The 17,007-nt window shown below is 45.0% G+C and overlaps 1 protein-coding gene across 3 annotated transcripts in view; it reads left to right on the plus strand.

Annotated features, from left to right (window-relative positions):
• Nucleotides 1-17,007, plus strand: part of LOC112809872 (serine/threonine-protein phosphatase 4 regulatory subunit 1-like) — a 104,860-nt gene that overhangs the window by 16,745 nt on the left and 71,108 nt on the right. For 2 of the 3 annotated variants that reach the window (XM_025853250.2, XM_073883963.1), the window contains exons 1-2: nucleotides 47-96; nucleotides 251-295. In XM_025853250.2, coding sequence (XP_025709035.1) covers nucleotides 90-96; nucleotides 251-295 — 52 coding nt within the window. In that variant the 5' untranslated portion in view covers nucleotides 47-89. Of the gene's footprint in view, nucleotides 1-46; nucleotides 97-250; nucleotides 296-17,007 lie in introns of those variants that run through there. The other variant, XM_073883961.1, reaches the window with a different exon arrangement.

The raw sequence follows: 17,007 nt of genomic DNA on the forward strand, positions 1-17,007 counted from the left end.
GGGGGCGGGGGCTCGGAGCACGAGGCCCCGCCCCCACCCCACCGGCCCCGCCCCCCGCGCGCGGACCCCGCCTTCTGGCCCATCCCAAGATGGCGGGTGAGTGGGGTTGGCTCCCTGGGCGCAAAGGCGGTCCCCTCCCCCCCCCTAGCCGGGACCACTCCTCGAGGCCCGGGGACCCGTGCCCGCCCCTGAGCCCGCCTGCCGCGGCCCCCTCCTTGTGTGTAACTCCTGTGTGTTTCTTGGTTTTCAGAGATCCCTCTGTACTTTGTGGACTTGCATGATGACTTAGACGATTGTAAGTAACAGTTGGGGCGCCCCCGCCCCTCCCTGGGAACCTCTCACAGAATTCTGGGTGTACGGAACGCCAGGGGGGCGCTACAGGCCAGGCCCTCCTTGCTGGGACAGAGGAGCGGGACCCCCAACTGCCTGGATGCACTTGTGGCGGTCCCTCCTCACTGGGCGGGGCGGGCAGAGGATGGGGAGTCCTCCCCTCCTGGGGGAGGATTTTGGTCGTTGTTAGGAAACTTCTGACTTCCGGTCACTTTTTTTCTCTTCCTCCTCCTGCCGCGGCCGGGAAGGGGTGGGAGGGCTCGTCCCGAGTCCTGGTGATTCAGGGCGGGAGGAGGCGAGGCCACCTCGGGGTTGGGGAGACTTCCACCTGCGGTCTCCACTTTTTCCCTGGGACTTTTCCGAGTGAGGGGAGTTTCGGAGTTTGGGAGGTCCGGCCCTCCGTGTGGACTCCTCACGTGTGCTGGCCACAAGCCCAGCCCCATCTCTTACCCCAAGGAGCCCTTTGGGGCGGGCATTCCTGGGCTGGTTCTCCTCCACTTGTCCCTTCCTGCCCTCTCCTTTTCTCTGGGGTCACTTTAAGGACTGCTGGCTGGGGGAGGTGTCGCCCTGTAAGTGCAAGTTCGCAGTTGTGGTAAATGAAGCATTTCCTTTCCATTCAACAAATGTTTCTTGAGCACCTACTTGTTCTGGGCCAGGCCACGTGCAGCATGCAGCGCCCTAGACCTACAAAGATGAATCAGAAACAGGGACAGCTCTCGAGGGGGTTCACAGTCCAGGGGGAGAGCGGACCTGTACACAGAAAATTACCAAACCCTGGGATGCTTGCTGGTGAAGGACGCCTGTACAACCGTCAAGACGGCCAAGGTGAATCAGGGCTTGCCATCCTCTTCCCCTCCCCATCTGCGGGTTCCTTCTCGTAAGAGTTGGTGTTTATTGAAAGCTTACTGCAGGTCAGGCACAGTTTTAAACTCTTTATAGACATCTTTCAGAAGGAAGCAACATTAACGTAGGATGGCACTGGAAGGGGTAATAAAGCCACTGGGTAGGAGCACCGGTTCTGGAGTCAGGTGGCCAGAAGGTGAAGGAGGTCCTGTGTGGCTCTTTACTGGCTCTGTGATCTTGGACTAGTCACTGTACTACTCTGAGCCTCAGTGGCCTCATCTGTAAAATGGGCATAATAGTGTTCCACCTCAAAGGCTTTTGTGAAGGTTAAATGAATAAAAGGTTTAGCGTGAAGCCGTGTATGTAAACACTCAGTAAACATTAGCTGCCATTAATATTATCAATGTGATCATTATTCATATTTATTTAACACCGTTGAGCCAGGTACAGCATAGACCCTGGGTTTACAGAGATAAGTGTTTCAGCCAGTGGCCATCCTTGAATGGAAGGAATGTAACATTTCTATTGGTAAACATCAGTGAACTTCTCTTAAGGCCCCTTTTATTCATAGATTTGATATTTGGCCTGGCTGGAAAAGCTGATTGCTGGCTGTTTTAGTTATCTAACAGATCACCCCAAAACTTAGTGGCTTAAACCACAGCATTTTATTATTATTTATTATTTTAAAAAGATTTTATTTATTTAGAGAGAGAGTGCGCATGAGTGGGAGGAGGGGCAAAGGGAGAGGGAGAGAGAATTTCGAGCAGACTGGCACAGAGCACAGAGCCCGAGGCAGGGCTCGGTCTCATGACCCTGACATTATGACCTGAGCCAAAAGCAAGAGTCAGCCCCTTAACCAACCAAGCCACCGAAGCGTGCCAAAGCCAACAGCATTTTATTATTGCTAACAATTCTGTGGGTTGCCTGGGTGATGTAGAAGCTTCATATGTTTGCAGTTGAACTCTGGGAAGGTGAGAAGGTCCAAGATGGCTTCACACCCAGGAGATCTGACGGGACTGTTGCAGGACCTCAGTTCTTGTCCAGATACATTTTCCACTTGGCTTGGTTGGGCTTCTGAAACCATGGTGGCTGTTGGACCTCTTTCCTGGTGGCTAGCTTTCTTCAGTCTTTTTTGTATATATGTACAAGAAGAAAGTAAGAGATTATACAGGAAAAAATAATTGATTTTACTTTGGCCTTGTTTGACCAAGTATTGGGTGTTTGAGACTCCTAATAGAGAAGGCCTTAAATGATCTGTAGCAGATGGCTGAAGACTTGCCCCAACAAGGAAGGAAACCACCATTATGGCTCTGAATGTACCCATGCCTTAGGATTGCATCTTTGGGAGTCTCGAGGAGCTTCCTGTTTGAGCAGCGGTGGGGAGCTACGAGGGGCTGTACTTTACGATATAATACAAATAATGACTTTACAATATAATTGATTTAACAGCCATAGTAGGAAGGCCTGTTCCGCCCCCCCCCCCCCCCCCGCCCAAACTCCCTGGCCCCACCTTTACACCTTACTGTGGTGGCATTTGGGAGGCATTATTATGCCATGATTGACAGCAAGAACCCTGAGGTCCTGTGACCCACGTCCTACCTTTAGCTGTGTCATATTAGACAAGCACATCGATCCCTCACTCATTCTGTTCAATTTCTTCATCTGGAAAATTATTTAAGAATAAGAGATGCCTCATAGAACTGATAGGATTAGATGAGAGAGTACCCATATAACATTTTAGCTTAGTGCCTGGCATAATGAGCTTTATAGTCAATGAATTTATTATTATTTTCGTTGTCATTACTAGTGCTGGGCTTTCTGGTAAGATTTTCTGATTCGGTGTTTATGGCTGCTACTCTGTGAGGTAGGTGACATTGTTCCTATTTTACAAATGATAAAACTGAGAATCAGAGAGGTTAAGTAACTTACCTAGTGTGGCACAGCTCGTAAATGATAGAACTAGCAGTCACACTCTGTTCCTTTTGACTCTTGTTCTTTTTATTCTGCCACCCAGATCAGCCTCACAAATATTCTTAACCTAAAGGTAGGGGCATAGATGTCAGTTTGGGTGATTTTAGGTCTGTCGTCTTCCTTGGGTGTTTTGTGTAAATGATGTGATAACTGCTTCATTTAGGCTGTAAGTCGCTTTGGGCAGGGACACAGGTCATCCTTTTTATAGCCCAATGTCCTGTTTGAGCTAGGTGTTTAATTAATGTTGTTACTTGTAACAATAATGGATTACAAGGCTTGTCTGATTTACTTTGTGATTCTTGATTAAATTTGGCTAACTTAAAAAAAAAGCCTTAATGAATGGATGCCTTGTTTTTTTAAAATCATTCAGAGTCTTCAGGCCATTGTAGCACAAAAAAGATTTAATTTTAGAGAATTAGCTTGCTAAATTCCTTCTCTTGAGAGCAGAAAGTGTGTGGGGTGGCCTGGCATATTGGTCCCCATGGTGGATCGCACTGGAAAGTGGAGCCGTGTGAGTTTGTGCTTACGGGGCCTATGAATTTGCTTATAGCATGTGCAGCCTGAAGAGGTACTACTCTTGGTAAGGTTTGCTTGGCCAATTAGCACCTAAGCATTTGCCAAGGGTAGTTGAAAACAAAAATGAGGGTGATGTGTTGTGGATGAAAAGACACCTAAGAGACTGATCACCAAATACTACGTGGTCATACTTGGGCTCTTAGTTGAACAAGCCAGCTCTAAGAAGACGTTATGGAAACAGTGGGGGAAATTGAACTTGGCCTGGGTAGTAGAAGTTAAGTTAAATGTTAAGAATTATTATGAACTTTGGCAGATGTGATAGTGGTAACACAGTTTTGTTCAAAGGAGAAGGGCCTTATCTACAGGAACAAGCAAGCATTTATGGGTGAAATGATTTGACGTACAAGGTCTGTTTTCAGATGCTGCAACAAACAATAAACAAGCACAAAGTTGGGAAGAAGGATAAATGGGGAAAGAAAAGGGCAGAATATTGATACCTGTTGAGGCTGGCTGCTGGGGACGTGGGGATTTATTATACTGTTCTCTCTGTTTTTGCATGTGCTTGAAAATTTCCATAATACAGATTTTTGAAAAATGAGGTAAAAGTTTCATATGTGATCCAACATCTGTACAAAGATTTGGAGAGCTGAATCCCAGTTCCACAGTCCCTGTGACATTACTGTAGGGTGCATTTAGCTTCCGAAGCAGACTGGTAGAATATATTAGCGTTTAGGGAACAATTTGTTTTCAAATGTTTAGTTTTTAAGAGGTATCTATGAAAGAAGTCGGAAGAGGGCATACTTCTATTGATGAGAAAGCCTAGGTGCCAACCAATGATATCTGAACTTTCATAGAAAATAGGATTAGCTAGGGCGGAGGAATACAGACAGACTCTTTGGACCTTAGTGCTGGAAGGAGCAGGGTATGGTTAAGCTGGAATAAAAGACATCCTCCAGAGCAAAAAGCATTCCATTTCACCTGCCTGCTTTGTTCCAAGTTTGTAAAAATGTTCTGTTCAAGGACCACAGCCAGGCTGTGTGGCCTGAAAGTGGAGAAGCTATATGAATTTGAGCCCAAAACCAAACAATTGAACTTTTTCTCTGAACTATAAGGTAAACTTGAATCAAAGATTGTCAATTAACAACAACCCCCCCCCCCAACTTAAGTGAACTAGCTTGAATAGGAACAGGAACTTGAGTATGCTAATACTTGGGAAATGGAAAAAAAATCCAGACATCACACTATTCTCTAAATCAGAGATAGGCACATTTTTTTCGTGTAAAGGATCAGATAGTAAATATTTTAGGCTTTGTGGGCTAGAAGGTCTGATGCAGCCAGTCAAGTCTGCTGTTGTAGCCTGGAAGCTCCCACAGACATACATAAATGAATGGGTATGGCTGTTTTCTAATAAAACTTTATTTACAAACACAGGCAGTGGGCTGGATTTGGTCCTCGGGCCATAGTTAGCCAACCCTTGTTCTAAATCAAACTTGACTTCATTCTATCAGAGCCTCTAAGTTTGTCTATTATCTGAGCCAACTTTATAGGCTGTCTTTCCCACCGGGTTCAGTTTGAAGAGCTGAGCTTTTCACTAACACAACCTCTGTTTTGTTAAGTAATCCTTGACGTATTGCTCAAAGTTCGTATCTCATTTTTCCTGTTGGTATGTTGGGGATAAAAACGTGTACCTCTGTCATCCCAAGAGGATGAGGTAGCAAGGAACCAAAGAGTCCGAGTGGTGGATGTAGAATCAACTTTGCTTCCCCTCTCTGATCGTTATAATGCATTTTACTTTTGTTGCTCTGTATTTTCCATTTCCTGTGAGACAAACAGATGAACATCAGAGATACCCTGAAATTGTCTCTTTTTAAAAAGAGAGTTTTAAATGCTTTCTACATCACAAGTTAAGATCTTTCTTATTTTATTCTTATTTTTAAATTAACTAATTAGTTATTTTAGGTAGGCTCCACGCCCAACGTGGGGCTTGAACTGATGACCCTGAGATTGAGTTGCCTGCTGTACTGATTGAGCCAGCCAGGTACCCCGAAAATTAAGATATCTATTTATCTATTTATTTATTTATTTTTTAAAGATTTTATTTATTTGAGAGAGAGTGCACGAGCGGGTTGGGGGGCAGAGGGAGAGGGAGAAGCAGACTCCCCACTGAGCAGGGAGCTGGATGTGGGGCTCAATCCCAGGACCCCGAGATCACGACCTGAGCTGAAGGCAGACGCTTAACCGACTGGTTCCCAAGTCCAGGTGCCCCAAAGTAAGGTCTATTTGGAACAAAACCTAGGTAATAAAAGAAAGTGGTTTTGGCCCTCAAAACACTTAATTTGAGCCCTGATGGGAAAAAAAGTAAGGTGAGTGCAAGTGGTTGCTGTCCACATTTGGAAAGTCATTCATCCAGTAACATCCTTCCAGGTGCCAGCCTGCGGGAGATGCCGAGGATTGGGGGGCTGAAGAAGCCCTGGGCTCCACCTCAGGGACACTCTCGCCTGGTGGGGAGGTGCATGCTAGCGGTGGTGCAGAAGGCAGTCCGCTCGAGGGCTCAGGCAGGCAGAGGGCCAAGGCAGAGCCACGTGTCTGCCCCGGCTAGGAGGGGAGGTGCCGGTTGAGTTGGGTCAGGCCGAGGAAGGCGAGGGGCATTCTGGGCAGAGGGCCCGTGTGTGCAGAGGTGGACATGTGGTGAAAAGGTCGGGGACTTGGGAACCAGGGGTATACAGGGCCGAGGAGTGGGAGAGACTGCGGAGGTGGGTTGGGGGCCTACCCATGAAGAATAAGAATCTGCCTTCCCAGTCATGGGGTTTAGCCTTCCCCTGAGAGGTGGTAGGGAGTCCCTAGATGTGTTGCTGGGACTTATGATTTAGGAAGGCAACCCAGGCAGTGGTACAAGAACTGCCATTTAGTTAGGACTGATACTGTGCCAAGCTCTGCTGTGAGTGCTTCTAGTATTTAACTATAAATACCCTATGAAGCAGGTATTTTTGACTTCATTTTGTTGCCAAGCAAGGCTCCCAAGGGGCACAGAAAGACTAAGTAACTTGCCCCAAACAGCGCAGCTAGCAAGTGGCAGAGGTGGAATTCAAACCAGGGAGTCTGGCTACAGAATTTGTACTTAACCGCCATGCTTCGGCGGACTTGCCATTCGTTCATTCATTCGTTCATGGACAGGACTAATAATTATTCAGGACCTATTAAGTCCCAGGCACTACACTAGGCCTTAGGGACACAGAGGTGAACGAAACAAATCTGATTTCTACTCTCATGGAGCTTCAGTCCAGTGACAGAGCCAGCCATTAAAAAGCCAACATAAATGAGTGAGCTAAGTTCAGGAGTGGTGGGTGTGGTGCAGGACGCATGACAGGTGAGTGTGATCAGAAGTGCCAGGCAGGGCTGTTGGAGGGATGGAGTTGCTCCTTTACCTTGAGTGGCCAGAGAAGGCTTATCTGGAGATCTGAGAAACGCTCTAAGGTTTGAATAACAAGATGGAGATGTTCCTCCATGGAGCTGGAGGAAGCATCCGGGCATAGCAGACAACAAGGGCACAGGCTCTGAGGCTGAACTGGCTCATTGTTGTCCACGACTCATGCATCTGCAGCACAGTGAGCACTGGACACAGGAGTTAGAGCAGTGGGGGGAGGGGGGACCTACCACGTGTGGCCTTCAGGCCCTCACAGGATAAGGGGTTTGCCTTTTGTTCAAGGAGCCCGTGGGGTGCCACTGGAGAGTTCTGGTCAGGGGAGTGCCCAGAGCTGAGTTACATTATACAGGGCAGACTTTGGAGAAACAAGCCAGGGATGGAAAAAGTGTTGTGTCCCAGGGACCCAGGCAAGGGCAGTGGGCTCTCGATGGAGGAGGTGGATGTCAGAGCAGCGAGTGGGGTCTATAGATAGTCCCAACAGGGAAGACTCAACTCAGAGACAGACCCTGTGGCAGCACTTCTGCTTCCCACCACCCAGGCTAGGCTGGGTTCCTCTCCTCATCCTCCCTGAACCCCGTGGCAGCATTTAAGCCAGGCGTGGCCAGAGGCCTGCTCTGGTCCATCAGACCCAGTCTTCCTCATCTTGGATCACTAGGATCTAGCATGCTGAGTGGCACGTAACAGACAAGCAGAAGTGCACACGGAATAAATAAACCAGGCAGTATGCCAGGGTGGAGGTCATGTTTTCCATCTGAGAGTTACTTTTGAGGTGTGTTTAGGAGATCCTGGGGCCATAGTCCAGGAGGCCACTGAAAAGCCCCCTTGTAGGGTTCTGGAGCAGAGTTAGGACTGAAGAGAGTCATTAGTGATGGATGGAAGCTGAAGCCAGGGGAATGGATAAGAGCAGCACGGTGGTGGGTGTTGGAGAAGAAGGTCAAGGGTGGAGCCCCCGGCAGCAAAAGCTTCTAATAGTGAGCCCTGGAGAACAAACATCCCAGAGGCAAGAAGCCAGGGGACCCTTGAAGCCAGTTTTTGCTTGGGCTGATTGTTCGTGCCACTTGCCATGGAAGCATCGGGGAAGAGGAGTCCTGAAGACAGGCCACAGGCCTTAGTAGTTAGAAGGTCTTCGGTGAACTTAGTGAGAGCTTTTCCAGTGCAGCCAAGGAGCAGAAGCCAGACCAGAATTACTTGGGAAGGCATTAGGAGTTACGTGGACTGTGGTGTCACCCGTAGTCCACTAGCTCAATGGTTATTTATTAAGTACCTCCTGTATTCCAGGCACTGGCTGGTAATTGGATACTTTTGGGAATGGTCACTGTTCTTGCGAGCCCACAGCCTAGCAGGGGAAAACAGACCCTTTCAAGGAGAAGCAGCTGGAAGGATTGAGGTCAATTGCTTTTCTTGAATAGAAGAGCCCAGAACACAGTTGCATTATTATATTTACTCTGGAAACTTTAAAAAGAAAAAAAAGATTTGAATTCTCCTCCTGGTTATATGCCCTACAAGATGTGAACATGTTATTCTCAAAAGGACATGGTCATTATAGCACCATTCTTTGTTTTTAATCTTAAAGCACCTTTTGTGGTCTCAGAGCCTTGTTAACTCTATCCATAGATTAAAACTTTAGATATATTGAGTAGTTATGGGAAAAAAAATCAAGTAATAATTATTTATTGACTATGCACTATTACCTGACATTGTGTTCTGCTCTCTGGATAAATTTTCTTAGTAATTCTGTAGCTAATCTTTTTTGTCCCCCCATGTTATATATATATTTATATTTGTTATTTTTGCTTTTTATTTTCACATTTTTTATTGAATCATATTACATACAGTGTTATATTAGTTTTAGTTGTACAATATAACGATTCAACAATTCTATATATTATTCACTGCTCACCACGATAATTGTATTCTTAATCCCCTGTATCTGTTTCACCCATCAACTAATAGCACTATTCTTCATAGTTGAAAACTGGAACCTACCCACATGTCCATCATGAGTACAATGGATTATGAATTGTGGTCCCATTCACACAGTGGAAAACTATGCAGCTGTAATAGTGAATGATCTACAAGTCTACCTAATAATGTGGATGAACTTCACAAACATAATGATGAGTGAAAGAAGCCAGACACAAAAGGGTACATACTGAGTGATTCTATTTATACGAAGTAGAAGAACAAGCAAAGCTAATGTCATCCAGGCTGTTTGAAGGCAGGAGAGTGGTCACCCCTGAGGTAGGATAGTGAGCAGAGGGGAGCATGAGGGGCTTTTGGAGATGCGGGTAAAATTTTCTTTGTTGAGCCGAGTGCTGGTTACAACAGTGTGTTCAGTTTGTGAAAATCTGTCAGGTGGGACAGTTGTTATTTATATACTTTTCTCAATAGTGTTATACTTTGATTTTCTAAAACGTACTGATTTTTAAAAATCAAGGTATGGAGGATAGCATAACCATGGACCGAGGGGAGGGAGTCAGTGAAAAGGGAAAGATGACATACTGACTTTATTTTTTAAAGCTTTTAATTAATTAATTGTTTAATTAATTAATTTTAAGTAATCCCTACACCCAACCTGGGGCTGGAACTCACGACCCCAAGATCAAGAGTCGCATGCTTTACTGACTGAGCCAGCCAGGCGCCCCCTAAAGGGAAAGCTGACAGCAGAAAGAGAGGGTAGAAGACAATGGGGGTTGGATTGTATGAGACCGGGATGGAGCTTGGTGCATCCGTGGAAGAGTTTGCTTCTTTCCAGAAGTAGGAGGGCGGGGGAACCTGGGTGGTGCAGTTGATTAAGCTTCTGACTCTTGGTTTTGGCTCAGGTCATGATCGCAGGGTTGTGAGTTCGAGTCCTGCGTCGGGCTCTGCACTCAGCTCGGAGTTGGCTTGAGATTCTCTCCCTCTCCCTCTGCTCCTCCCCTGTTCCCACACGTGTGCGCGCTCTTTCCCTCTTTCTCTCCAATAAATAAATAAATAAAATCATTAAAAGAAAAAAAAAGGAGGAGGGCACCCTTCTTAGCAGTTTGGCCAAGGTGGTCAATAAAGAAGGGACTTTATGTTGGTTAGTGTTACTTGATGGTTTCAAATATATTGAACAGTAGGAAAATGGAGACCCATGTGCACATACACTCACCCCAAAGGTTGTTGGTTTTCTTTTACAACCTTTTTTCCTTTTCAAATCTGCCTCAAATCTGACTAGCGAAGTCACTGCATATTTAAGTGTCATCTCTCTGTTCATTAATACTATGTAGACTCTAGCACTCTCGTGCCCACCTCCTCCAGCTCTGTCCCCAACCTAGTGAGTTGGCAGGAAAATTGAGATGTGTAATATCAAAATGGAGCACATGAACCGCTTTGAGCTGCAGAGTTCTTTCCTATCAGGTAACTCGAGTAAACATTTCCCGTTGACCATCAGTGTAAAAGTCAGAGTCATAAATAATGACAGGTTTTGGAAGTGTGATTAAAGCCACAAATCAAAGAGGAATTTCCATGTATGCATGGTATAGAAAGGACGGCTGCTCATGAATTAAGTTGGTCTTTTCAGCCAGCCCATTGCGCAGTGCTGGTAATAACCATCAGTAGCCCTCAAAGATTTGCAATATAAAACATTATGCATTGGACGGATCTGCTCATACAAGAGCTAATAAATCAGCATGGGTCTTGTTAGAGAATGGCATTTATATAGAGAAAGTTTGCCCGTGCAACTTGCTGTTGAAATTTAGTTAAGTCAAGAAGGACCTGCAGTGTGCGGGGGTCAGATTCCCCCCAAAAGCCAGTGAAGAATCAAGAGCGTTCTTTGTCATTTAGATTGGCCAGGCTTGTCTAGTCTAGTTATTAGAAATAATCCCAATATAGGAATCTGCATTCATACTTACAAGCCCGTTAGCAAGAAGAATGAAACCACTTGAAATAACACATTAATGGTTGGGTTACTCTAGTTCCCCCCCCAAATCATTTAAGGCCTCACAAAGACTTAGTAATTGTTCATTGAAGAATGGCTAATGAGCAACTCTATAAAATTACCAGTTATGTAAGTTCTATATTGCTACATTCTTCTGGGTTTTTTTAAAGTACAAATTTTGCAAATAAGGCTAAACTCCTTCTTGGTCACCACCAACCAATAATATTCTAATGTTTTGAGATGGACATAGAGCCGGCCACATCTATCATGTTCTCCCCACCAATGTCCCCTAGTGCTGTGTCAGAGACAGAATATTGGATTGTATGGATAAGTGGGCTGGCCCAGGGTAGCATATCTCACATAGACTTATAGTGACAGGATGACATGTTGAATGGGAAATCGTAAATATTGGGTATGCCTGGAGAACGGATTCTTAATGAAAATGCTTGCTGGGATAGACATGCTATAACGTCCTGCCCCCGTCACTATCTCTGTTCACGTCTGGGCCCATAAAGGTAGCTCATTGGGTATGTTTTATTGTGTTTATTTTTTCTCACCTTTCCACTTAAAACCAATTATAGTGTGGCTCTTCAGTCAGGGCTTGATGGTGGTGTGTGAGATCTCTGACTTCCCTGAACTGCTCAAAGGCAGTGCTCAGCGTAACGTTCCTCTGCTGTGCTCTTCCCTTCATCTGGAATGTTCTTTTTCCCTTTCCCAGATTCTTTCTCTCTTTCCTTGTGGTGAATCCCTACCTGCTGTTCAAGGCCCAGCTCAAATATCATTGTAGGGAAGCATCTCTTGTCTCCTCCTCCCTCTTCCAGACAGAGCTGGTTTCTTCCCCGGTTTGTATATACCTTACCCTACTGCTCTTGCCACCTGAGTATTGTGGGTTGTTTTGTGTGTGACGATCTTTGTTCCCTGGAGAGCTTTTGGAGTCTGGGACTGTGGTCTCGTCTCTGAATCCCCAATACTCTGTCGAATATTGAATTATGGTTTACTCTTGTCACTTGAAGTTAACCGCAATGGGAGGAAAATATGTTCGAGGTGGGTTTGCTGTTAACATGCTTTCTGTTTTGGTACTAGATCATTTGATTTTTTTCTTAATGCAAAATGGCCTGCAACATTTCTTTTCTTAGATTGTATGTACTGTACTTTGAACCTGTAAAGCACATTCACCTAACAGTTATACTTAAAACATTAATTTGTGCTTAGCCTGTTTTAAGACAGATTGGTGTCTTTTGAAAAGCATGGACACATAGGCGAGCGCTCGAGGAGCCCTTGTGTTGCCGCTAGAGCACCCTCATCTCATATATCTTGTGCCCCAGACTGTTTTAAATGATGACTATACTGGCACTGTTCATGATTTTTAGTAGATGACTCTTGAGTTAGCGTAAAAGAGGATAGATCCTTTTTTTTCCGCAGAGTTGTAGGTTCCAGAAATACGTTTTTCTGGTGGAACTTTAAATCAAGGAAAGGGTTTTATTTTTATTTTTTAAAATTTTTACTTAGTTACCCAGCATCAGGTTAAAGGATTCTAGGTTATGTGATTCTTTGCTAACTGATCAGGACCTCATCAAGAGGAGCCAACCTCATCTTGGGTTGTGTGGGCTCAGGGCTATTGCTCTAGAACCACTCTGGTTTTGGTTGGATGGTGGAGGTACGATGCATATCTTTTAGCTAATTAGCTGGGTTATTAAACTCCGCCCCTCCCTCCGGAGGGCAGGTAGTAGCCACAGCCCCTGACTGGGATGTAGCAGAGCCCCGGGCACATTGGCCCTACAGTTCAGGGAGGCGTGGTGGCATGTGGGGGTACAGCGTGGGGACAGGGTGCCGAGCATAAGACGGTGGGAGAGGCCGCCCACCCGGATGTAGCAAACTAGCAGTCGTTCCAAGCCCTTCCCCTCCTGGTCTTTGTTAGCTTTAAATTCTCACTCGTTTTTGGTAAAGGGTCAGTAACGTCCGGTGTAAACTTGCCGGTGAACCTGATGCGTGGCAGAAGCCCGGAGAGTGGCCACGGCTCAGAAGTCCGTCACGGCAGAGATGGCAGATGAAGGCAGTCAGGGTCAGTCTTGGTTTTTAGATTTTAAATTGAGCCAAGAAGGCCTGAAGTTATTATTAGAAGCTATTTTCTTGAGAGGGCTTTGCTTTTCTGCAGTATATTAAGCGTTCATGAGTGGAGTGGGCAACTTTTTTTTTTACAAATATAAGAAAACACAGAAAAATATTGAACAAGGAATTATTTATCTGCTACTTCATATTTCATTTCTAACTTGAAAGCTTGAGATTCCTGATGTTTGTGGGTGACCTGGACTGGTTGGGTCTGAGAATAATCGACTGCTTATGATATCACCATGTAGACCTCAACTCTTGTTCCTGTGAACAGTTCACCAGACAATATGCCCTCCTAGCAGTGGCTAGAAATGTAAATTCTAGAAAATTCTTTATCAAAGCAGGAGTCATTTTATGTGCTGCTGCCACTGTCAGGCACAGCAAGCTAGCTTGGCAGATCTTTACCATTCATTCATTCATTTATTCGTTCAGCAACTTTAATTGTGTGCCTGCTGTGTGCCAGGCATATCAATGAGTCAAAGATTTGGGGGGGGGCTTGGGGGGGGGAGTGAACCAGCTGATAAACAGTAAACGTAAGAAGTAAATACTTTGTGTGTTATAAGGTGACGATTTCTCTGGAAAAATAGAAAAGTAGATCATGGTGAGGTGGGGTATAGGTGGGAGGCTTGCAATTTCAAAATAAAGTGGTCAGGGAGGAACTCACAACAGTGAATGAGCAGATTTTAAAGAGGAGAAGGAGGGGGTGCCTGGTGTCTCAGTTGGTTAAGCTTCTGCCTTCAGCTTGGGTCATGGTCGGGATCGAGCCCACATCAGGCTCCTTGCTCAGTGGGGAGCCTGCTTCTCCCTCTGCTGCTCCCCCTGCTTGTGCTCTCTCTCTCTGACAAATAAATAAATAAATAAATAAAATCTTTAAAAAAAATAAAGAGAAGGAGGTTATCAGAGAGGACATCTTGGGGAGGAGAGTTCCAGGCAGAGGGAACCACCCTGCAGTACAAAGGCCCCTAGCCAGGGAAGGGACCGGAGTGTTTGGGACGTAGCAAGGAGCCGTGTGGCTGGAGGAGAGGGCAGTGAGGGGGAGAAGGTGTAGAGGGAGAGCTCAGAGAGGCAAAGGTGGGCCAGAACTTTCCTGCCGACCCCAGACCCCCCCTCCTGGGACCAAGCACTCGCCACGGGCTGTTCAGGTAACACCACCTGATAGTCTTCCTCTTTTACAGTGGTTCTCAGGTGGGAAATGTGGCAGTGGCAGACTTGGAAGACTTTAATAAACTCTGGTGCTTTCATGAAATAGTTTTAAAAAATCTAACATCATTTATAGGTAAATAGTAATAATCTCAATGATAATCTCATTAATTTAGATTCAAGTAGGATCTTCTAATTTTGAAAGGGGCCAGGATGTTGATCCACACAAGGGAAGATGTTTACCTCTACCAAAAAAAAAAAGGATTTTCAGTACTTGAAATAAAAGGCATTGTTATTTTCAGACGAATGTGATGTTATTAGTGGGAATATTTTCCTTGGATTACACTAATCCATTATTTTTCAGAAGTCAGTCATTTCTGACCTGCTTTTCCTATTTTTACTTTATCTATATACCATCTGTATTTTTCTTTGTGTCAATAACTTCTTTTTGAACAAATTTGGAAAACTTGTATCAGTTGCTCACCACGAAACTTAACCAAAATATCATAAGATAAAAAATAAAATAATCTTAATTCTAGATAGACACAGCTGCCTGCCCAAGATTCAGAGTGTGAGGCCTGCACTGTATTAAAAAGGAGGATTAACCAGTTTTAGGGAGCGTTCAAGACATACTAGCACCAAAAGGCAACTTTTTTGATGTCATTAGAAAATTGGGTGGGAAGAACTTGCCCGCCTTGTGATTTAGGGATACTTAGTGTACCTTCCCTGTTCCACACTGGGGGACATGATGTCCCAAGCTGTCCGTACTCTGAGGCTAGGTGGCCGCCTGACCGGGGTCAGAACTGCAGTCTGAGAGTGTGGGACCAAGTGGGGGCGCTGGGGAGGCTGGTTCTCTGGCTCTGAGTGGCCATCAGCAATATATTCATGCAGGACGCCCCTGACCAGCTGCATTTACATAACGTGGGTCTTTGTTCTGTATAAGACGAAATCTGTAGCTCCAGTTCTTAAAATGAAACAAAACAGAAGTCCCTGCAACTCAGATCTCCTACTGTTTCAGACGTGCTTCACACATCCTTACTCCCTCTGCCCTTCCTCACATATTTACTGTGACTCCCCAAATCATTTGGGATGATTGGGTATTTTTGATTAACTCATGCATTTTATATTGAATGCTCCAATTCCTTCCTTCCTTCCTTCCTTCCTTCCTTCCTTCCTTCCTTCCTTCCTTCTTTCCTTCCTTCCTTTACCAATGGTAGGGTAGTTTTTGACCTGCTTTCTTCCTTTTTGAAACTCAGATCTCTCACTTTTGCAAGCAGAAGCGAATTAATGTCCTGGTTGCTTTGTAACTCAGGTTGTGGGGGTGGCTTGCTGCTGCGTCTCACGTTTGTCGTTGTGGAAACTAGATTTTCTCCGCTTTCTCAGGGGCTGCTGGACTCCTGAATTGAATCCTGGTAATCAAAGTCTCGGGAGACTGACTTCTACAGAAGCCAATATTTATTAAGTGTCTGCTGTGTGCCAGGCATTATATGACACGGTCCCGGGGTTTTAAAGGGTCCCCACGTCTAGCTGTGGAGACAGAAACCATCTACTTAGAGTTAATAATGCAGCACTTTATGTAAAATGGTGAAACCTGACCACTGTAGAGTTCCATTTATTACCCTCCTACTTTATGTTATCGTTTTTATTATGTGGTATATCTGCATATGTTATAAATTCCACAGTACAAAATTATTTTTGCTTTGCATCACTCCAGACTATCAGACATATTTTTGAAGAAATTAAGAGGAAATACAGTTTTTTAAAAAATTACTGACATATTTACCATTTCCAATGTTCTCGATTCCTTTTGAAGATCCAGTTTCCAAATGGGTTCCTTTCTTCTCAGCCTGAAGAGCACTTCTCCTACCATTTCTCATAGTCCGTATTGGCTGGCTCTGCTTAAAAGGGTGCGTGACAAATAAATTCTTTGTTGCCCTTTGTTGTGATCCGGCAGTGTCTTTATTTCATCATCGTTCCCAAGGGTGTCTTACTGGGTGTCACATCCTGGATTGACGGTTTCCCTCTGGTCCTTCCCAGGTGTGGCCTCATGGTCTTCTGCCTGGCTGCTCCCCACGTGGCGGTGTAGGGTGTTTGAATCCTTTGTGCGCCGTGGTTGCTTTCCTCTGCTGTTTTCAAGGTTATCGGCAGTTTGACTTGGATGCGTCTAGTGTGGTTTTCTGCGTGCGTATCTTCTTGGGGTTTGTTAAGATCCTTGATTCTGTACACTTATTTCTGTCACCAAATTTGGGGAATTTGCCATGATTTGATCATTCAGTTAAGTCCGTTCCTCGAATTTCTAAGTCGCAGATAGTGTTTCAACTTCCAGTTTTTTTTTTCAGTGTGTTTTAGTAGTTAGCATGTCTTTGCTGAGATTCCTTACCTTTGCAGTCATTGCAGGTGTACTTCCTTCAGGTCCGTGAGCGCTCTATAATACTTGCTTTAACATCCTTGTCTGTGTTTTCAGCATTTGGGTCCCTTCGGAGTCATTCTGTGATTTTCGTCTCTTAGCTAGTTCATGTTTTTCTGTTTCTTTGTTTATTGAGTAATTTTGGATTATAATCTGGATATTGTGACTATTAACGCACTATACAATCTCTGGATTCTGTTACATGCCTCCAAAGAGTGTTGATTTCTTTGTTTTGTTTCAGTAGGTACTTTTTTTTTTTTTAAGATTTTATTTACTTGAGAGGGAGAGAGAGAGAGAGAGAGAGAGAGAGCAAGTGGGGGGAGGGGCAGAGAGAGAGGGAGAAGCAGACTCCTAGCGGAGCAGGGA

This window comes from Callorhinus ursinus, unplaced genomic scaffold (assembly GCF_003265705.2).
Source record: "Callorhinus ursinus isolate GAN/ISIS: 27379988/994484 unplaced genomic scaffold, GSC_fseal_2.0 scaffold53, whole genome shotgun sequence".
NCBI lineage: Eukaryota > Metazoa > Chordata > Mammalia > Carnivora > Otariidae > Callorhinus > Callorhinus ursinus.